The sequence below is a fragment of the Rhipicephalus microplus genome, chromosome X (genome assembly GCF_043290135.1).
Source record: "Rhipicephalus microplus isolate Deutch F79 chromosome X, USDA_Rmic, whole genome shotgun sequence".
Classification (NCBI taxonomy): Eukaryota; Metazoa; Arthropoda; class Arachnida; order Ixodida; family Ixodidae; genus Rhipicephalus; species Rhipicephalus microplus.
Genome location: NC_134710.1, coordinates 99,555,188 through 99,577,882, shown reverse-complemented (window position 1 = coordinate 99,577,882; position 22,695 = coordinate 99,555,188). Strand labels below are relative to the sequence as shown.

General features: G+C 46.2%; 1 protein-coding gene and 1 long non-coding RNA gene across 2 annotated transcripts; one reads left to right on the top strand and one right to left on the bottom strand.

The window, feature by feature from the left end:
• Positions 1–719: 719 nt before the first annotated feature.
• On the bottom strand, positions 720–20,901 carry LOC119176779 (carboxypeptidase B-like). The gene is made up of 11 exons (XM_075881243.1): positions 20,775–20,901; positions 20,034–20,109; positions 15,645–15,781; positions 14,375–14,483; positions 7,147–7,245; positions 5,371–5,469; positions 4,124–4,234; positions 3,552–3,651; positions 2,923–3,125; positions 2,072–2,156; positions 720–1,047 (listed from the first exon to the last, which is right to left on the bottom strand). Exons 1-11 carry the CDS (start codon positions 20,885–20,887, stop codon positions 881–883), a joined length of 1,299 nt encoding a protein of 432 aa, XP_075737358.1. The 5' UTR covers positions 20,888–20,901; the 3' UTR covers positions 720–880.
• Positions 17,142–21,054, top strand: LOC142776927 (uncharacterized). Its single transcript, XR_012887875.1, has 2 exons — positions 17,142–17,244; positions 20,703–21,054. It is a non-coding gene; the product is annotated as an uncharacterized LOC142776927 (long non-coding RNA).
• Positions 21,055–22,695: the final 1,641 nt, after the last annotated feature.

Genomic DNA, 22,695 nt, shown 5'->3' with positions numbered 1-22,695 from the left:
AAGTGGCGTAAGCTACAGCAAAAACTGGAAGGTTATGAAGACTCATCAGGTTGCTTGGAGGTCGTTTCTAGGCCTTAGCTATGGGTGTTGGGGGCTGTTTGTAGACCGTTGCTAGGATTCATGAAGGTGATGCTAGAAATTGTTTCTACGGTGATTCTAGGCGCAGAGATGTTCGATCTGAACCACACACAATCACACACACGACACGGACGTCCAAGCCCTTTAGAGACCGGAACTCGGGCTGTAACAATGCTTTCACACCACAAATACACTTCGACACAAAATAGATGTGACAAACTCGCGCTCAAACCAAGCGTGTGTACCTCTCGTAGATCTATGGTAACATCGTCGTTGGTGCAGGCCTTCCATTGCTTCTTTGTTCGCGACCGCCGTTGCCTCCCGCTGTTCGGCGAACTGCGGCCTTCTTTTTTAGTGGACCAGTGGGGAGTAACCGGAGTAGTGGAACTTCACCCAATTTTTTTCTTGAATTCACCCGCTTATGAATCATGATACGACGAACACAGTATGCATCACAATCAGCTTCGCTGTTGAAAATAAAATTGCCGAGAGTTTTCAAAAATGTAACAGTGAGTATGTCGGCTCAGCAAGACTGCACACCTCGCGTGTACAAAACGGATATCCGCACAACATGCACAACACACCAACATTCAAAACACTGATGACTGCTGGTCAACAGCTGGTCACATATACGCCATACCTTTTCTTAGCAACTTTTTATTTCTGCTGATCATTGCGTCTTGCATTTACAGTGTTTATCAGCAGGGTAGTTGTCCTCATGACCCATCGGCGCAGTATATCGTAATAAGGTACAGTATGCGCTTTTCGCAGGCACACAAATTACTCGGAATTTCTTTTATTGCTATTGAATGGTAGCTACCACGCCAACCCACGCTTGCTTCGGGACGTCGATGACGTTGCTTTGGTTAAGGAAAAATCCATTCTTCTCCGAAGAAATCTCAATGGTGAAGCTCATTCGGACACCCTTTTTGACGTACATCCAGTCGACCGCAGTGCCCGGAGCGATGTCTGCGTACGTGTGAAACTGTTCATAAATTTTCTGCGACACCTATATATATACAGCGGTTAAAGAACCCCAGGTGGTCTAAATTTCCGGAGCCCTCCACTACGGCGTCTCTCATAATCATATAGTGGTTTTGGGACGTTAAACCCCACATATCTATCTATCTATATATATACAGCGAAGTTGGAGACGCGGCGTCAAACAAACGCTCGTTTTCAAGGCCTATGATAGTTTGCCGAGGGCCTTTCAAATTAACTAAAGAACAGGCACACTGGTTGTTACGCCACCAGGAAAGTGTAGCATGAAAAAAAAATGAAACGTTTTGTACTTGGATTGTATCAGCGCGGTATATATGAGAAGAAAAGACGACAAAGACGTAAAGAAATGTAGGCGCTAATCGTCTGTGTCACCTTTCTTTATATAAGTACCGCGCCAATACAAGCTAAGTTCATGGATGACCAACTCAGCCGAGACACAACACTTCTGAAGCATTTCGTACCTTACATGTCTTTGGGAAGCTTGGAGTGTAAAGTGTGTAAAGTGGTGGTGGCGGTTATGATGATAATGATGCATTAGTAGTAAATTTCATGCAAGAATGCACACACGAGCCACCTCGACTCGGGTAAGGCCAATATGTATAGTTGAATAAACGTGAACGGCTTTGCAACTGTATGCAACTCTCTGTCGAAATACATTTTTATTTTCTTCCATCAGAACTCGGATAACACACTCACTTTGATATTAATAAAACCACTTATGCACAATTTAGTTACCTCTTGAAAAGTGTTTTTCATAACGTTCGACTGAGTCCTAATAAGAAAAACTGTGGTGGGAAACACCTGTACAACTTAAACATCTGTATGTAGCCATGCACAAATGCGATGTTGGCAGCCATGTTTTAATCTAGGCAGACTTTATTGGTCCTTAGCGGCTTCTAATGATAATCTGTACTTTTCATAGTAATCTCCACGATGCGCTAGGTAAGCTCAGCAAGGTTCAGTAATGCATGATATACGACCGTATACTCACAAAGTAAGGAAGATATGGATCCAGTTTTGTAGCGGGTGCCGCTAACCTCTTGTATTGCCGAGACTGCTCGATTTGCCCTCGCCATCTGGAAAGACACGATGGCAAGTATAGCTGAAGTGGGACCGTTGTGTCGTGTTTCGAGAGATCATAAAAAAAATGACATGAAACGTGGCTCTAAAAAAAAAACAGAAAACCAAGTGGTAGATAAACTCGAGGCTTTAACACTGACTCAAGGCAATAAAAATTATTTGTATATGAGCTCCACGAATAAATACCATGACAAATATTGCCTAAATAGTACACACCGATTATAATGAAGTCTAACACAGCAACGTTATTAAAGTAGTGAGCAAGTGATTTGTAAGCCTAACGTTTGAAAACAAGAAATAGCACATTTTGATAGAACTTGTCAGTTTTTTTTTTTCCGTATCAAGTCAAAATAACGGCATGGCCCGAAATATTTATGTGAATATGTAAGACAGAAGACAAGCACCTCAACCTGCTTCCCTTGTATCTGAGTGTTGATTTCATGTCGTTTCACGTCAATTTCTATCCACCCGATCAATCGACCCACACTGACCGTCGCACAACTAGAACCTGTTATGGACACTTCAAATATAAAGTAATTGGGCGAGCCATAAGCTGTTGCATTGGTATAGTGGTTAGGAAACTGCGTCAATTGGATATGCACACGTGATTACTAACAGCGTGCTCTGGTCGGCTGTAAATGAAAACAATTAGCGGGCACGGCGTCTTTTTAGCTCGGCGCATTCGTGCCACGACGCGGGGCGGCTCTGAGGGCATGCCGGCAACAAAGCCAGCAAGGACAGGTGCGCGGTCAGTACGCTTACCAGTTCGTCGTAGTCCGGCGGCCTCTCGGAGCGGAAGCTGTACGGGATAAGCCAGAGGTCTCCGAAAGCGTGGAAGCTGAAGTAGAAGGCTATCCTGTTCCGGAATTCAGACACGTATTCCCGGAAGGCGTGCGACTCCGGCTCCGAGAAGGGCGCCTTTCCACAGAAGGTCTCCTTGCAGGGATCCGCCTCCTCGGGCGTGCCTGCGCGACGTGTACGCATAATACTGCGACGAGAACTGCATGCGTGATATACACTCACCTCAGCTTTATTGTGGCCAACGGGAGAGTGTTTCCTCGCAAAGTAGTAGAAGACAATCACGAGAGACATCGTTATGATAATCTGGGAATTCGACAGGCCGAAACCGCGATGCCACTATGAGGCACGCCGTAGTGAAGGGCTCCAAAAATTTCAACCACCTGGGGTTCTTCAAAAAGTACACCTATAGACCTATAAGTACACAAGCCTCAAGCCATTTCATGCCACATACCACCTATAGAAAAAGAAGCAGGCTAGCGTTCAAGAAACTTCATTGTTTTTCACGTATCCCACATGTTTTACACTTGAGCATAGCAACAAAAAATAAGAAAAAGCAAGCGCAGAAGAAAAAAAACGTCTTGAAGACTTACTGCAGAACGACACGTCGAAGTTACGGTTGATGTCAGTGCCGTAACACTTCGTGCCGTTGGACGAGTATTGAACGGAGCGATTCTTTCTCCACATCCTGTTCTGCATGACAGAAGCAAATAAGCCAGCAACGCATACTTCGCATTATTTCTCTATTCAACGTGACACTCAATTACCGTAACTGTATAGCAGCTTTAGGAGCTGTGGCTGAGAACTTCATCACATGAAATTTTGCTCCACCGAGTTATAACATACTCTACATACCGTAGAACCTTGCTTGCGCATCATAGCCTTGTTTTTTAGCGCCATTAAATCTAACGTAACTAATCCTACTGTAGTAAGCTTCGTACGCTGTAAGTAATTCATTGTACTCGATCGGGGTAATTCCGTTTTCGCGTACAAACTCGAACGAAGATTAGAGGCACGCGCAATGACATTTGCAAGACAAGGCTCAGTTACGTGAGCGAAAATGTATAAGATGTCACGCCCGTTTATTGCACTCACTGGAAGAATTAGAGATATGTAATACTGCCTTATTTTTACGGCACGTCTACGTTCGGCAAAGTGTACGCACCGATTTCCTCGAGAACTCGTACCCGTCAGGATTGAGGCAGGGGATCACTCGCCACTCGTAGTTGAATATCTCAGAGACGTCTGTGGTTCGCTCCTGATGGCGACTGACAAGCTGCAACGAAAAGGAATTTCTTCACTGGTGACATATTTACAGAGCATTTTTTGTAAGAAAATGATTTGCTGCGTTCAAAGATCAATCGATAACAAGGGTTGTCTTCCATTCTGTGGTTCGAAATGCTGCAGGTATTGCTTAACTTGGCGTCTTCTGGTTTAAATGACGCGAAACGTGCGAATGAAAGGACGCGCGACGCGTACCCCTTGCACTGGCCGAAGTGAACCCCGCATGCTACGGTATGGCGTCGTCGGTGAACTCTGCCAATGAAGAGAACAATTGCGAACGGGTACACTGGCCCCTATCCGCTTGTAGGGAAGCGATACAAGGAAATCCATACGGATTTCTCAGCAAGTGAAATTTGTCCTGGTACTGGGATGGGACCCGGACCAATCCACTTCAGCCGCTCTACCCATCGAGATAACGAAGAGGCTAGCAATCGGCAGCACGAGAGAAAATCGATCTACAACTCGAAGCACATGCACGCTGATTATGATAAATACGTCCTGCGGAATCCCTGGGTTATGGAGACATTTCTCTAACTGTATTTTCCTTTCCGACAGACTAATAAGTTTTGTATATATACAACCAACGGTATTATTCAACGAATAGCTATTTTTCTCATCTTTGTCGCTCACACAGATTTGTACTGGACTGCAGTTGCGCACGGTGCTCTCGGCGAATCACGAGTGGTATCGCTATACCCAAAGCAATAAGTTACCGTTAGTTTTCGGATGAGTGGTTTTTACTTGGGAAAAGCGATCTTTAGGAGTATATTTATGAGTTTTACACTGGCTCCAACGAAGTCCAACGCCTCCTATAGTGGGAGAATCCAGACAGTGCATTCGCCTCTGCAAGAGGGTGTTCAGAGAGAGAGAAAAAAAAAAGAAAGGAAAGGTGCGCACTCCGACTGTTACGACACCTGGTAAACCAAAGCTGAAGCCCTCGCTACAAGAACACGTTATGAAAAAAGAGATGGTCACAATAAACGTTGCCCACATCCTCCATTGAAATGCATTGAGCGTCTATCTTCACCCGTGACGCCACGGCTCAAATACCTCGGTTGCGGTGGGGACGCCGCGCCACTCCACGCAAGAAAACAAACAGATCTGGCCACCAGAGTGCAGCGCACTCACCTCGTTGATGATGTACATGCAAGCGGAGATGGTGATCCACTCCCTGGCATGAACACCGCAGTCGATGAGAACAATGGGAAGGTCACCTTCACTGGCTACCTTTACACAGAAAAAAAAAATGAAAACTAAATGAGCGTTTTGCCCTCCTATATTACAGGACGGGACAAGAAAACATGATACGCTTCAAAGAGCGCACAACACCGGGCATCTATGTTCCGCATATTTTTCGTAAAAAAAAAAGTTCTGTCAAAAAAATACAGAAAATTGCTCAAAAACATGAAAAAAAAACGCCACGCCTATGCGGAACGCGCAGCAATGTTACAGCGAAAACTCTAAGAGAGGCCTTTCATAGCCTCTTCTTAACACTCTTTGAGTAACTGCTGCAAGCACAGTTGCTACCCATTACACCATAAATAGTCATATTTTTTGTGTAGTAAGCTGTGCTATCCTTCGTAATTCTTCGGATAAGCGTGGTATCCGCTACACACTTGCTAGGAATACTGTGCAATATTTTTATGCAGTGGCTGACGACGACGAAGAATTAAGTAGGTATGCGCCACAGTTAATAAGTGAACAAAAACATTCTTTTGTGATGGGTAAGATGATTGGACAACCCAGTCTACGCAATTCACATTGCGTAACACCTGGTTGTTCCATTGGTGTTCTAAAACGCTTTATTACTGATATTAGCACGATTTCTTTCCCCACATCAAAGCTGTCTAAGGCAAGTTTTGGTATATATATATGCGTATGAAGCGCCGGTATGGCTCAGTGGTAGAATATTGGGCTGGCACACAGCGGACTCCTGTTTGAATCTTATTGTGTCATTATTATTATCGTATGTTTTTTTTTTTACTTGCTGAGTTTTTTTGTCTTATTTCTTGCGATATTGGTTACGGAAACCAGCGGTGGCGGCGGACAACTACGGCGACGCACATGACCTGTGTTCTGATCTCATAATAGCTTTCGATGTAATAAAAATTGCTGTCATCATCACAAAAGAACCGAGGTTACATGTCTATAGTAGCTTTTTTTTTATGATAAAACAGCTAAGAAAACGAAGATTGACTTTCGAAATAACACGCGGCACTTTGTGGTGTCCGTTCCTTTGCCTATGTGTCCTAAGTTTCCTGCACTGAGTTGCGGTTCCTATTCGCATATAAGTTTTTCCGAGGAATCGACAGTTAGAATGTTCAAAGTACACTTATTCTATTTAACACGCGAGAGAGAAGTCAATATCGAACTAATGTTTTACACACTGCCAAGAAAACGTCACGAATACGAAGTGAAGAAAGTTGTGTTTTTGGTAGATAAGGTATCAAGGTAAATCCCATATAATATCTATACTGAGGATCATGTACGCATAGCATTACCAATAGTCGTCAGCAAGCGATGACACTGCGCAACAGCAAAATAGCATTGTAGAATTCTTTCCACGCAGTTAAACTCTCAGTTGATAGTCAGCGCAGCATCATGTGACCTCTTGTTCTGCGTGCCGTGTTCAGAGCTTTTTTACTCTGTCACACATTCAAAATTCAAAGTCCTAACCGGACTACCACATTTTCGACGCGCAATTATGTTTTAAGTGGCGATATTCAAAATATACAGAAGCACTTTCATATACAAACAAAACACTGACAGGAGTTCATGCTACATAAAACCGGCGTTTCGGCTAGATAGGGAAATGTCCATGCATGGCCATTATATATTGCATTCATATTTACAAACTTCTCTTGACAGAGTAAACAACAATGACATCGCATTAGAAAAGCATACCTTTACGGCGATGATGTCGTTGTCATCGTGAGTTTGCCCAATCACTTGTGTTTGAAAAAAGCTGTGGACTTTCGCAAATCCCAGCAACGCCTTCGTTACCTGCAAAGAAACAATATAAGCAATTATAAAAGTAAGATTGCATATATATGACAAACCAAACTGCGAACCAACATCTGAAGCAAACATGTAGCTACGTTTTACAAGTTAACTACTAAACCAGAAAAACGTCTACTTGCATTGCACCGCGTGACACGCCGCATCATTGGTCGTGCATAGTTTAATAATAATAATAATAATAATAATAATAATAATAATAATAATAATAATAATAATAATAATAATAATAATAATAATAATAATAATAATAATAATAACCATATCTTTATGGTAGATAGAGGGCCACCGTAAATTTCGACCACCTGGTGTTTTTTAACGTGCACCTAAATCTAAGCACACGTGCCTCAAGCATTTTCGCCTCCATCGGAAATGCAGCCGCCGCAGCCGGGATTCGATCCCACAACCTGCGGGTCAGCAACCGAGTGCCGTAGCCTCTATAGAACACCGTATGTGTTGTGCACCATTCAGATGCTGTATGAGAAAGATGCTTTCTTGAAGTTGCGCTCGTTCGCTTACTTCATCCTATTCTAAGACCAGTCAATATGTATAATTAATAAAACAAATATGTCTGGTCCTCTAAAGCTCACTTAATATGGTGTAATGCTGTAAGATAGAGATAGGTCCACGTTGCACCGGTGAACCGCTATTGCATATATGCACTTTTCAGATAGTGAATTTAAAGTCGTACTGGTGTAAATATTGGTTTCGTCGAACGAAAACAATTGCGACACAATGGTTCGTGCTCCATGCTTCCAGCTACGAAGTAAGCAACGCGCATACAAGTTCTATTTTGAGTAGAATAACGGAGCTAAAGGTTCGACACAGTTGTGTTGCGTTAAACATGGCGACATACGTGCGCCGCGCCGGCTGTGGTAATGTTCACTATGCGGGCAAACAAAAAAACATGACTGTACCTACTGCACACTGCACAGCTGCGCCAAAATCTCAAATGCGAACCGTATTTTCGTACGAAGGGTCCAAAGTTCCTTTATATAGCCCTTTTTGCGGAGAACATGATTTCCTTCTTTCTTGCACGAGAGTACAAAAACCGACGTCACAGCCTCGGCAGTGCATTGGGGGGGGGGGGGGGGGGGGGAGTCACGCGCACTATCAGCAGTCCAGAGAGGATTATGGCGGCGCCCGGGAAGCCTCGAGTGAAAAGGTCATCACAGGACTATTCATTCGTGTACTTGCATATCAGAAAAAAAAAAGATGTGATCATCGTACCACTAGCTCTTCCAGCTATTGGCACACGTGCAAGTGCTCAATGCATGCGGTATAACGCAAATTCATATCGTAGATGACCGGATGATCTCGCCACACAAGCATTTGTGTTCGTGCAGGACGTGGACATGTGGCTCATGTGTGGGACGTTGATGCGTAGATGCACGTATGACTCAGCATATACAGCGGATTGCACGAAACCTCTTTCTTCAACCATATAGCTCTCACTATGTCCATTTAACGTGAGCTCTAGTCTACACGATGTAGCAACCTGGGATGAGTGACTGCGCTGCTTGGACCTTACCTATTAACTCCAGGACATCCAGAGAGCTCGTGTCGTCGCCGAGAGTAATCTTTTCCCGGTTCTGACATGGGAAGAACTACCGACTTGACTGGGGAGGTCTCGCGGCCTCTTTTAGTCGTGTCCATCCGGGCACGAATAAAGTTCTTTATATTGTGAGGAACCAGTTCATTCAGCCAAGCTCGAGCTAAATCACACTGGTGATGATATTTTCAGATGATGAAGATGTACAGGTGATGATGATATCTAAAGAGAATGAAGAGTCATTCACTTGTCGCGCTCACCTTAGTTCCCCCGCGCGGTGAAAGCGGCCGCCTGCCTGGTCGCTTGACAGTATTATGAAATGCGTCGCGCATAAGGCTTTAAACGAGATACGTGCACTATCTCTGTTCCTCGGCGACAATGATCAGGATTAGCGCTAAGAGGAGAAACGCGGTAATTGACAGGAGATGTCTGTTCGACCACCGTGTACGGCCCAATGAAGCGACTGATGAATTGGTCGCATAAGCCGGGGACGCGTAGTGGAGTCCATAGAAGAACTTCGTCACCAGGGGAAAAACTCACAACACGGCGAGACGAGTCGTAGCGAGATTTTCGAGTGTCTTGAGAGAGGCCGGTGTTAATACGGGCCTGGTGACGGCAGTGTGCGAGACGAGATAAAAATTCTTCAGATGAAGGAGCCGTTGAGGGTGCAGGGGCCGAAAGAAAAGAGACATCCAGAGCGAAACTCGGCGAGCGACCATACGCGAACAAATGGAGAAAAGCCGGTAGTGCGTTGAGCAGCCGTATTATAGGCGAATGGCACGAAGGGTAGAATCGCATCCCAGTTCGTGTGGTTGGGGTGAATGTACATGGCAATCACGCCCGATAGGGTCCAATGAAACTGTTCAGTCAATTCGTTGGTCTGCGGGTGGTAGCTAGAAGTGGTCTTGTGAGCAGTGTTCGAGGCACGCAAAACTTGCTCGACAATGGAAGAAAGACTTTGCCACGATCACTCAGGAGAATGCGTGGAGCTCCATGATGCAAAAAGATGTGGTGAAGAAAGAAATGGGCGACCTCAGTGGCAGTCCCAGATGGTATAGAAGCTGTTTCTGCGTAGCGGGTAAGGTGGTCGACGGCGGTGACAATCCAGCGATTCCCATTAGATTATATAAAAAGAGGGCCATACAAGTCGATTCCAACGACTTCAAAAGGCAAGGCGGGACAAGGAAGAGGTTGCATTAAGCGAGCCGGAGCAGTTGTCGGTCATTTTCGCCATTAATTGGCAATGGACACATGAGGCAACGTACTTAGCGACGACTGAAGAGAGGCCTGGGCAAAAACAACGACTTCGGCTTTTGTCGTAAGTCTTGCGATAGCCTAGATGAGCGGCGGTTGAATTATCATGAAAGGCTTCCAGAACTTCACGTTGCAGAGAACGTGGGATGACTGGTACCCACTTGTTGCCATCGATGAGGTAAATGTAGCGGTATAAAGCACCACCGACAAGCTTAAGTTGTTTAAGTTGTCGACGGAGTATGGCGTTTAGAGAAGTTGTAGAGCCGGTCAACCAGTCAACAATGGTGCGGCAGTATGGGTCGACACGTTGTTGTGAAACAAGGACGGATAGGGTAGCAGGTGATGAACTTAGCGCTGCGATTGGAGAGGTGCTGTTGTTTTAGAGTATCGATAGTGAGTGGCTTCCGCTGGGCAAAGGACAGCGCGATAGATCATCAGCATCTTGATGCTTCTTCCCAGATCTGTAGGCGACATCGAAATCAATCTGCTGCAAGCGAAGCGCCCAGCGACCGAGGGGACCCGATAAGTATTTCAGCAATGAAAGCCAGCATAGGGCGTTATGGTCGATAACGACGGTAAAATGACGGCCGTGAAGATATGGTCGGAATCTTTGCACTGCCTGAACAACAGCAAGGCACTCCTGCTCGGTGATAATGCAGTTCTTTTCTGGAGTGGTAAGAGCGCGACTTGCGTAAGCAATGACGCGTTCGCGTGAGTTTTTCTCACGCTGCTAGAGTACCGCACCTAGACCATGACTACTTGCGTCGGTGTGAAGGATGGTGGGTGCAGTGGAATCAAAGTGGCACAGTACCGGATCCGACGTGAGGGCTTGCTTCAATGTCGTGAAAGCGCTTTCGCAGTCTTCGGACCAAATGAAGGGGACGTTCCTTGCGAGGAGTTGATGGAGCGGAGACGCAAGTTCCGCGAAACCACGTATGAAGCGCCGGAAGTAAGAAGATAACCCAAGAAAGCTGCGCAGGTCCTTTTGACGTAGTGGACGAGGAAAATCGAGGACAGCGGCAAGCTCCTCGGGGTTGGGCCGAATTCCTTCTTTGCTGACAAGGTGGCCGAGAACCTTGATTGTCTTGCTAGCAAAGGTACATTTCTTGGTGTTAAGCTGTAGACCGGCTTTTGCAAGGCATGTGAGGACTTCGTCAAGACGTTGCAGATGTTGCGAGAACGTGGATGAAAACACTACTATGTCATCGAGATAGCACAGACATGTTTTCCATTTCAAACCACGCAATACGCCATCTATCATGCGTTCGAAGGTGGCGGGCGCATTACAGAGTCCAAAAGGCATCACATTGAACTCGTACAACCCATCTGGCGTTGAAAAGGCGGTCTTCTCTTTATCAGACTCCGACATTGGTGTCTGCCAGTAGCCTGACCTAAGGTCGAGGCTAGAAAAATACTCTGCGCCCTGTAATGAATCCAGTGCGTCGTCGATCCGAGGCAGAGGATAAATATCCTTGCGCGTTATTTTGTTTAGCGCATGGTAATCGACGCACGCACTGTCCCATCTTTCGTTTGAACGAGAACAACTGGGGATGACCAGGGACTCGAGGAAGGACGTATGATGTTGCGTCGTAGCATGTCTGAGACGTTTTCCTCGGTGATCTTGCGTTCTGCCTGAGACACGCGATATGGACGCCGGTGTACAATATGAGAGCTGTCAGTGTGGATTCTGTGAGTAGCGGTGGTAGTCATGCTGAGGGCGGGCGAGTTCACGTCAAATAGAGATCGGTGTCTATTCAACAGGGCGAGCAAATCTTCAGTTTGATGAAGTGTTAAGCCAGTGTTTACGGTTGCCGACACAGGTGTGGAACAGGCATTGAATGGCAGTGATTGTGACTTTGGGACATCGTTGTGGTTGTTGTTCGGAAGAGTAACAATCACAACAGGCTCACTGTCGACTACGCAAGCTACTGTTGAGCCACAGGGGAGCAGTACACACTCGTGCGTTTGATTTATGGTGGTTAGGTACGCAGAGCCATCGAAGAATCGAATAAGCCCTGGTGTGATCACAATGCCCCTACGTAGGGTATGGCCGTAAGGGAGATTAGTACGTCGTCATCCACAATGTCGGTGCAATTAACACTTATAATTTCTTCGATGTAAGGCCGAAGTACATAATCTGACGTGGTGACAAGGCGGATGCGTCCATCGTGTTCAAGCGGGGAAGAGTCAGTGGCATTTAGATGCAGGAGGCGCTGATGACAAGATATGAAGGCAGACGCAGAAGACAAGAAATCCCACCCCAGAATGAGAGCGTGGGTGCACTCACGAAATAGCGCGAAAACGATGTGATGACGAATGCCTTCGATGCAGACACGAACGGTACACTGTGCAAGTGGACGAATGAGAGCGTTGGTCGCCGCACAGAGAGGAGGGCCGCCATATAAGTCGTGGTGACTTTTCGAAGGCGGGAACAAAAATCAGCACGAATAATCGAAACGGCAGCGCCAGTGTCTACAAGAGCCTCAACGCGTACACCTTCTACAAACACTACTATCAAATTCGATGGACGCTCTGGAGGAATTGTTAGCTGTCCGGTGGATGCAGTTTCTCCTCCTAAAACTTCATTGGGGAGTTTTCCGCGTGGGCGTTCGTGGAATGGGAGGCGGGCCACAGAGGCGACACTGAACGGCGACCTGGCGAAGGCGACCTGCGGTGAGACGTACGGGAATTCCCAGGCATGTCAGTATGGTAGGTAGGAGACGGTGAACGGTAATACGACGATCGGGAGGGTGGCCGTAGGTAGTTCATGGCCGGACGGAAGCTTCGATGTTCGTCAGGAGCGTAGCCGCGTTACTCATCTTGTCGGCGCCTTCAACAAAACCGAGCGATATGTCCTCGATAGCTGCAGTAGTAACAGATTGGTCGAGGTGGGCGCTGAGGTACGTAGTAAGGCGGTGCACGCACTGGCGGTGACAACGAAGCCACAGGCGTATGGTCTGCTGGTGTAGGCACAGAAACGGTGGGTGCGGCAGAGAGCGCGGCAACTTAGGGCGTACGTGCGCATCTGGCGCACGCAGGGACCGTTGGAACACGTCGAACGCGATGCGGACGCGATCTCTTGTTTAATCAGGTCTCGCAAGCTATCTTTTTCAGGAGGGAGAGTAACTTGCGCAGCGCAGGAAGAGCAGCGCCCGTGCAGCTCTTCACAAACGATGTCGCGAATAAGCGCACGCAAGTCGAGGGGTGCAGGCAAACGGACGTCGGTGGCATCGTAGCAGGGGTGAAGAGACTGAAGCTCGTCAAGTCGCTGACAGATGGTTATCACGTCCTGGGTGGTGGCAGGATTTTGCGTGGCGAGGGCGTTAAAGGCGACGGTGTTAATGCTTTTAATAATGTGGCGTATTTGGTTGTTCTGAGCCATGCCGGTGTTAACGCGCTTGCACAGTGCAAGGACATTCTCAATATAAGAGGTGTTACATTCACCCGGCAGCTGCGTGCGTTCAGCGAGCTTCTTCTTTGCTGCCTCAGTGCGAACTGTAGGGGCACCAAATATTCGACAAATTTGCTGCTCGAAAGTGTCCCAGTCGGGAAGATCTGAGTGGTGGTTCCAGAACCAAGTTTTCGCAACATCACGCAAGTAAAATGGGAACGCTGCGCAACATCTGTGGATTGTCCCACCTGTTAAAATCGCTGACGAGGTCGTAGTTCTTGATGCAGTCTTCGACATCATCGCCTCGGAGACCGGAAAACACAAGCTGCAGGTGGATCACGCAGGCGAATGTTGTTGGGCGGAGCGGGTGGCGGTGGCTGCAGTAAGACGGCGACGTTGGATGGGCCAGGGTTTTCTTGGGACGCCATGGCAGGGGGTTGTATGCGAGGACCCGAACGAAACTCCAGCGAGAACGGGCGAGAGGACTTGAGGGAACGAAAAGCACCTCCACCACTTGTGAGGAACCAATTTATTCAGCCAGGCTCGAGCTAAATCACAATGGCGATGATATTTTCAGATAATGAAGATGTAGAGGTGGTGATGATATCTAAAGAGAATGAAGAGTCATTCGCTTGTCGAGCTCACAATATGTATGCTCAGTCCGTCAGGCTATATAGTTCATTTTTGAATGCGTCGCAACACCAGCGATGCATAGATCAACGAGGTTGAGCTGTTGAGCGCCAGGTCACGAACAATGCGAAATGATGCCAGCGATGTCTGCGGTGTCTTTTTCGCTCGCGTTTCGAATAAAAAGAAAACGAAAATGCCGACTATCCTTCGGTACGGAAATTATACGCATTCGTAAGCGGCGCCAACCACCCGCAAAATGCACTGCTTCCCGACCGTTGCCGACTTACCGAATTATAGCTGTAATAGCGCGAGTAGTCCAGGAGGTCAGACGCCGTTTCTCCCTTAGTGGCGCTCGCGTCATCGGGGGCAATGAGGCGCTTCTCTTCGTTCACCAAGCTGCAAAAGTAATATGGTTCTTTAATCAGGGAACCTGCCTAAAAGTGAATGGCACAGTAGCGAGTTACTGGCAAGAGAGAGCGAAGAACTTACTGCAACTGCGTGTATGCAGTTACGAATGATGTACAGACCGGTCGTTTTCGTCCGTTGTAAAAGCCTTTATCGGGGGCCAGCAAAAGCTTAACGAAAGTTAACGTTAAAGCAGGTGTACCAGGAAACGATCGGCACACGTTTACGAGGCCAAAGTCGTACCGAGCGAGCGGCGACTCCGGTGCATGTGACTTGCATGGTCTGCTTTTTTTTTTTTTTTTTTTGCAAAAATTGACGGTGTGCGGACACTGCTTCTCTGTTGTCACAAAAAATCCGCATTACCCCTTAGTTCACGGGCTAGGTCTTGATAAGACGTCTAGTAGTATGCAAAAGTATGAACATTTCGCACGAATAGCGATATCAAGTATACCGAAAGAGGGGACAGGTAGAGGGAGGACCTCGAAACATTACGTCTATGGGTTTATAACATTCATCTACACTAGAGTGATCCAATGACTTGAACGCGATGCTTTTTCGTTGTTTTCAAACTTATTACTTGTAGCACATGCTCTTCGAAGTTTCAAGCATGGATAACTGTAATATAGAGCACTATGGTAGGGGAAATTGGGTGGTATTTTCATATAATGTGCTTTTTGTGCCAAAACTATAACATTCTATAATGTCAGAAGTCATCAATAATAACGACTACAGTGTTACACAAATAACCACAAAGCAGGATGTGGCAAACAGCAGACATAACTGTCCACGCGAGCTCCCACAGATTGAGGAAAAAAACGCAATGCGTGCCTGCGGCTCCTTTATGCACTTAAAAGTTATGCGCTGAAAACTTGGCCATCAAAACTATCAACAGTAATTGACGACACGTACTGAACCTGTTCCCTTAATTTTGAGCGACACCACAAACGACCTTTTGCCTTTTTTTTTTTTTGATTGAGAGTTACAAAACTCTGTGAACCGTTCGCTTTTCATGTCGCGAACTCTAGGAGAATAATACAGCAAAATGGATGCGGATGAGCAATTTTTGAAACAAATGCAAACTTTAAAGAGACCTAGAGGTACAAAAAATTTTAAAAAACGGTAAAAACGATAGTAAACAATGACTTCACGAACCTTTGCAAGTTGTCCGAGTTGACGTGGTATTGTATGCCGGCAGACTCCATAACGTCCACGATTTCACTCAAGCTCTCCGGGGGCACCCTCACCAGTCCAGTGTGACCCTCTCTAATGGCGTGGCTCCAAAAGTCTAGCTGTTTTGCGAGGAAGATGACATTACTGACACACTATAAGCAGTGATAATCAAGAAGAACGCAGTCTACGCAACGTTCGCAGTCAAACTTTTTGTGCTTCAACACACTGTTTCTTCGCTATCAAGACCCGCAGCGACACGATGCTTGCGTTGCGCTAGCACTCGAACGAATGCGAAACCTTCCGAGCGAATCTGTAAAAGCCAGACGATGCGCTGAAAAAACGTTATAAAAAAGTTTTTTTTTTTTTTGTGAGGAAGGGGGGAAGAGGGAGGGGGAGACGGTACAAGGCTTTCGCGTACGTAAGTTGAAGCGTGCAGCTTAGTTATGGGATTAATTACCAAACATCAGTCCTTATTCATGCTAAGATGTGCTTTACGAAACAGAAATGCGTTACTGGTGTCCCTAACTGAACGAAGCAGCAGTTTTATATATTTAGCGAAAGAAAGCTCGAAAAGTGTAGATTAATCATAAACTTGAAAACGTTATTGAAATCTTCATTTTCTTACTCATTCAAGTCATAATATGAAACGTGTACCCAGCGTTTCCCGTTATCTTGGGAGCCCTTACACAGAATCAAGATTCAATGTGCCTTTAGATTATAGGCAAGAGGGGAGGGGGATGTCATTGTTCATGAACGAATAGAGTGTTAACACAAGATTACCTATAAAATGAGTTTCGGTGGTGTAGGGGGAAAAAAGAATTTTAAACTGCGTTTTGCGAAGACGTAGGTATATCTAGAGTTGATTGGATGTTCAGAAAGATCTCATGTAAGGAGAAATTCTTGCTGAAACTTCAGTGTTTCTGGGATAAATGATTATTCATACAATTGCTGAATACTCGCACACGCTTGAAATTCTCAGGTGGTATACGACATATACTAAAGGAAAAAGGTGTACTACATTTAAGGAATCGCTTTTTTTTTGTTAGTCACAATATTAATGAGATCTAACACACAATCATGCCAAGGAAAGTATAGGGGACGGTACTAGAAGTAATTGTAATGTAAATGCAAAGAAAGAAAACTTGACGGAAAGATAACTAGCCGTGGGCTGTCACCGAACCTGTGACCTTGAATAACGTGCCCGATGCTCTACCAACTTAGCTGCCATGATGGCTATCGCCCCATTCCCTTTATGGGGTATATTTTGTTATGACCGTCATCAGTATTGAAGTTCTTTTCGCGGCTGCGGACCCGAAGAAAAGTTTTGAAGCATTCCAAGCAAGCATGTGGCGTCGAGACGGGCTGATTTCCTCTCTGTCAAGCGTCACCAAGGGCGTCCCAGAACCGGTTCAGCGCTAAAAAAAGAACGAACTAGCAAGGAAAGGACGTCGTGAACTCGGCTTCATACAAGGCTTTCCAGGCAAACAAGGAGACAACTGGGCCATTTCCGAGGCCGGGCTTTTCGAACATCACCCTCTTGCCGCGAGAGTTCTTAGAAACCCAGATCAACTAGGATTATCAGGTATGCGCTAAATCTTGACGTGGGCAAAACGTTGGCGCAGTTTGTTCGTTACCATATTTTGGGCGTCCTTTAGACTGTGCCCTGTCCATGTGCATCAAGTGGTGTCTCTACCCGCCTTCGTGGGTGGAGCACCTAGACCATCGAGCGCCATATTGGCTGAAGCTTCGGACAATGCACCCATGGTTGACAACGCGGCTTTACATACGCGGAAGACGTTTTATATATTTGCAGTTCTCCAGTTCAGTTCTGCAGTTCGCAGTTCTCCAAGATAGTGACGGGACAGACGTACGAATGATGATGGGTTGATGAGTTACGCGAGATTCTGGGACAATCTGCTTCCTGGCACCTGACAACGGCACGAACTCATGTTCACTTGATCCCCTCCTTTCGACTTCTCAATTACAACCATGTAAATAAATCTTTGCCGTTCTTACGAGCGTCTCATCTGACATGTTGACTTGTTGGACACCACCAAAATGAGACCCGCTAGACCCGGCGTAGCAACGATATGTGCACGTATATATAGCTTTCATTATCTTTCCTCGTTGTACACTCAAGTTGAGGGTGATAGATACATTTAGGGGGAAAATGAAGGCACGTAATATCGAATGTTCGCGAGAAATTTTAATCTGTCGCGATTACTCATGTCGCTACTCATGAGTTATACGCTCATTTCGGCGGTACCCTGGGACAAGCCTAGTTCAACTTAGCACGATATAAAGCCCCGCCACGGTGGTCTAGTGGCTAAGGTACTCGGCTGCTGACACGCAGGTCGCGGGATCGAATCCCGGCTGCGGCGGCTGCATTTCCGATGGAGGCCGAAATGTTGTAGGCCCGTGTGCTCAGATTTGGGCGCACGTTAAAGAACCCCAGGTGGTCGAAATTTCCGGAGCCCTTCACTACGGCGTCTCTCATAATCATGTGGTGGTTTTGGGACGTTAAACCCCACAAATCAATCAGTCATCAAGCACAATATAACGTCTAATAATTTGTAATACTTAGTGCAAATGCTGTTTAGTGCTGTATACCAAAAAGAAAAGGAAAAAACATGATCGCCTCGAAGATATTCTCTATTTTCATGCTTTAAAAAAAATTTATTTACAGAGCCATTGGGCTATGTTTTTTGAAAGGACAAGCAAGTCTACTGCGCTGTGATGATCTTACGTCTTTGTAAATGGTCAAACCCCGATTCAGGTTGAAAACCTATACAGACTCAGGTTTCGTCACAATCACCATTTAGGAATAAAATAACTTGAAAGTGAGCCTTGGGGCACGCCGCCATGTATTTTCTCCGTGAAGCTGTCCTGCACGTCTTTCCACTCTCAGACTGCTTCGTTCCCGCTGTGTTCTAATCGACGTGCTAGTTTCGGCGCTTTGCCAAGTACTCTTTGTACGTTCTCCATCAATATTATTGCAACACTTCAGCCGTTTGCAGCAAAGCGTATACATTTATCATTTTTGCTGAAACGTGCGAGTGCAGTAACCCCACGTTGCCGAAGCAATCGTTGGTCTTTCCGGCCGAAAGTGCACGGCAGACCACAGCGTAGTCACGAGATGGGCTAAATACTCTGGGCTGTGTTACGCTAGCTCCATCCTAGTTCTCACTTTATGAAAGTAGTAAACTCCAAGATCGGAAACTCGTAAAAGTGGCACTGCAATTCTATTAATCATTCTCGCTCCTATAGGCCGAGTGATCCCCAAGCCTGCGTTTTCAGAAGCAACTGCCGGCCCATAGCAGTGAATTGAGACGCACGAAAAAGAGCCATAGTGAAAAGAATCACTACATTAGAGGGAGCCCCGTTACAATATCTATTTGCATCGTCCCCCCCCCCCCCAAAAAAAGAGAGAAAAAACATGTTTTATCCCTTTATCATAGAAATCGGTAAACCACGAAAGTAAAACGTGTCCTTACAAAAGTAGTTCAATGGTTACTGTGAATTCATATAAGAGAACTTGTGCAACACCTATTGGTGTGTGCCAACTATATATTGACGCTTAATCATCCATGTAGACGCTTAGTCTTACATATATTCCGAGCACTAACGCTCATCAACATTGACTAAACAAACCCTTGTGGTCATAGGTGAGAGCCGAACCAGCGAAATCGATGTGACAGCCAGAAGAACGTGATTAATTGGACGCCCTACTTGAGCTAAGGTCACCTACTCGCAGCATGTTGGAGTTAATGAACGGCCACCCAGAGGGAAACGCAGCGTGCGTCGTGTGCTTGCTTTCGCCAGCCGCTATACTGTTCGCGGGGCGAACGTAAGTGGGAAACACAGAGTTAAATCCAAACGAAGCTGGAGGTTGTCACAAATCTATGTTTGATATGGTGGATGCTATCAGCGACACCGATGCTTGTGGTAAGATCACCACCTGGAGGTGTGTTTGGCGTTGACAAAATTGTACATACTCCTACAAGAAACGCGCCGAATGAGACGGACGCTCAAAAACGACGCGCTGAAGGAACTATTAGTGGATGCCGCGGTCCTGCACTTTACCAAGAACGCTAAGACCACTGTGGTAGATATAAAAGGCGTATTTTTTAAGGCTACAAAGTATCTGACCGTGGCGCAGTGTATACCGTGTCCGGCATTGTTGCCATGGGCCCAGAGGTCACGGGTTCGATGACGGAACTGTCTTCTGATCATGGGTATTTCTTGACGCCACCTCCATGACGGAAAAACGTCATTAAAGTCTTGGCGGGCCCCGGCATAAAACACTTTTGTGTTAAAAAGAAAGTGCCTAATCTCTATAACAGCAGTGTTGAGCAATGACACAGTCCTTACGTCGAGGTTATCTTTCACGTCGAGTAGCGTCTTCAGGTCTGCCTTGCTCTGAATTCTCACCGAAAGAAGGTGGTGCCTGCATCCAAAGTAGCCCAGTCAGCATCGCCGTGAAAATGAATTATGTTGCATGGAGAGAAAAAAAAGGAACAGAAAGAATTGAAGCATTACGCAGCATAGTGAGAATAATCAATATTCCGCGTAGAATAGAGTACATGTGTTTGAAAACCGAAACATAAGCGACTAATTGAAAAATTATTTTAAAAGGTATTCGTTGCTTATTCAGCTATAAGAGCAAGCAAGGCTACAATTGCGACTGTTCCTCACAAAAACATGTCGACGCCTCAAGAAAGGCTTATAATCCACTCTCTCCTGTAACTGTTATCCAAAATTCGCAAAACACGCACTTTGATTGTGTAGTTTCCTTTACAGACATTCCAACACTATCAGTGTATCCGTAGCTATAGCTGCTATACAATATTCAAGCTACATATACAGCTGCAATCTTGCGTCCCTCAGGGCGGCACCTATAGGACGCACCACCGTGTTATACACGATTACGATCGCGAGAAGGCAGTCGTTAGCCAGAACAGCTTTCTTCTTAGTCATGGCAAACGACAAGAAGTGGTTACACCCCTAAAAAATAAAACGCTTCTCAAAATTTTTCTGCAGCTAATCGCGGAACGTTGACTCGGTGGGACTACAATTTGAAGATGGCCCAGGCGGTATTCGACAAGTGCTCACCCGTTGAAGGTGGTGTCGATGGCGGCATCCACTGCGCCCCGCAGACGCCCGCATGACTGGGCGCAGAAGAGCGCCAGCAGCAAGGCGGCCTTCGTGGACACGGCCGCAGCCATGAGACAAGCCGCAAGCCGTCCCGAAACCGCACTGCTGCTTGATCCCGCCAGCGACCACTACTCCGGACGAGAAGCGACGACGCGGCGCTGCAACAAGACACCAGCACGTGCCACTACATTCATCCGCTTCGCCTCTGCCTGAACAAAGCTATAAAGCCTTGCAATAGGTTCTGGGCGTCTTCACTTCAAGCGACTCCCACCACGCACGCACTCTCCGAACGGATCCCCATATTCGGTTATCCGTCTATCTCGTGAGTAAGTTAGTCGAAATATTGAAATACGACGGTACGAGCAACAATTATCACTGCGAATAGTAGAGTTTAACGACTGCACATATATAACCGTGCACCAATAGATGGCGCCGTGCCTGTAGGACCTTACCGTTCAGGGTGGTGGCGAATAAGGTAAGTCATGAGAACGATTCGTTCTCGCATCAAGCATCGTGCTTCCGAAGCTCTGTATATGCGTTAAGACTTATCATTTTCATAGAAAATCATCATTTTCACCATGAAATCGATGTACACCAAGCGGTCAACAGTTCTTTCTTTTCCTTATATTCTCACGAGGCTCACTGGCGAAGGGCCCTTTTATGTTTCAGTATCACTAACGCACTTACCCGACAACCCTAATATCGCAGTCGATATTCGAGACGCATGCAAGGAAAAAGAAAACCGAAGAACCGTTACGTCATTTTCCTCGCGTCGTTCGTACCTCGTATGACGCTACAGGCTTTCCTTCAGTAGGACTAACCATTTCGTACAACTTCCAAATAGGTTTGTACAGCGCGGTGTAATTCTGTTTGTCGTTACTGCTGGATGGATGAACGACGCTCCCGTTATATATACGGTATACTCTGCAATGCAATAATACCGCCAGCTGACAAAATGAGATAACACATACAATTTCTCAGCAGACTGCTTATAGCACGTGAATATGTGTTAGTACCACGACAACTACAGAAATCAGAGTTGGGACGCATTTTTCATTCTCTGGGACTTGCAGTCTGCCTTCGTTTCTAATTAGCTGACGCGGCAAACAGTCTTCACTGCAGTGCATGGCGCCGGTGGGACAGATTAAACGTGTAGCGCATTGCATGCATTTTTTCACGATGTCAAAACGAGCACACAGGTATACAGCCGTAGATAACGAGAGGTACTTACGAAGTCTATAGCGCTCGCTGCATGGCCATAACTGGTGTCTGCCGCCTATAGACCTGTTGTCTACACAAAATGAACGGATGCCAACGGACAGTCCACTTCTCTTCAGGCGTCTTCTCAGACTTGTTGCGTCGTGGCTTGCGCCACCACCTCTCGGCAACTTCGAATCATCTCTTCTATGGTGATGATCATGATTATGACGATGATACCGTTAATGACTGTGGCGCATACCCACTTAATGGGATCGGCATGGAATCGGGCGGCTAGAGAAGAGCTTTTATTTTAGTGAAAATTGTAAGAACTGGGAGAAAAAGTAAGATAATAGTAGTCGTACACGAAATGCAAGACCGCCCGTGTACTTACATATAAGTGCACGTTAAAGAATCCCAGCTATGGTCAAAATTATTCCGGTTTTCCCTATAGCACGATGTGCCCCATAATCCCATATCGTGGTGTCGAAACCTAAAATCCAAAAATCTATCTATATATAGTTAAACGGCAGGACGTGTTTATGACATTTCATTGACAAATTTGAATGGCTGGTCTCGGGAACATTCATTGCCAGCTACCTCATTGCTCTTTCGCACTCCCTTTTCAGCAACAGGCCTCCTCCTGTTCCCACTCGATCAAGACAGCTGGAACTCTGAACGA

Coding starts and splice junctions, on each gene's coding strand:
- LOC119176779 (XM_075881243.1), bottom strand. CDS start 20,887: ATGGCTGCGGCCGTGTCCACGAAGGCCGCCTTGCTGCTGGCGCTCTTC. Junction 5,470..7,146: donor ACGACATCATCGCCGTAAAG/GTATGCTTTTCT, acceptor TTCTGTGTAAAG/GTAGCCAGTGAAGGTGACCT. Junction 1,048..2,071: donor ATCCATATCTTCCTTACTTT/GTGAGTATACGG, acceptor ACACGTACGCAG/ACATCGCTCCGGGCACTGCG.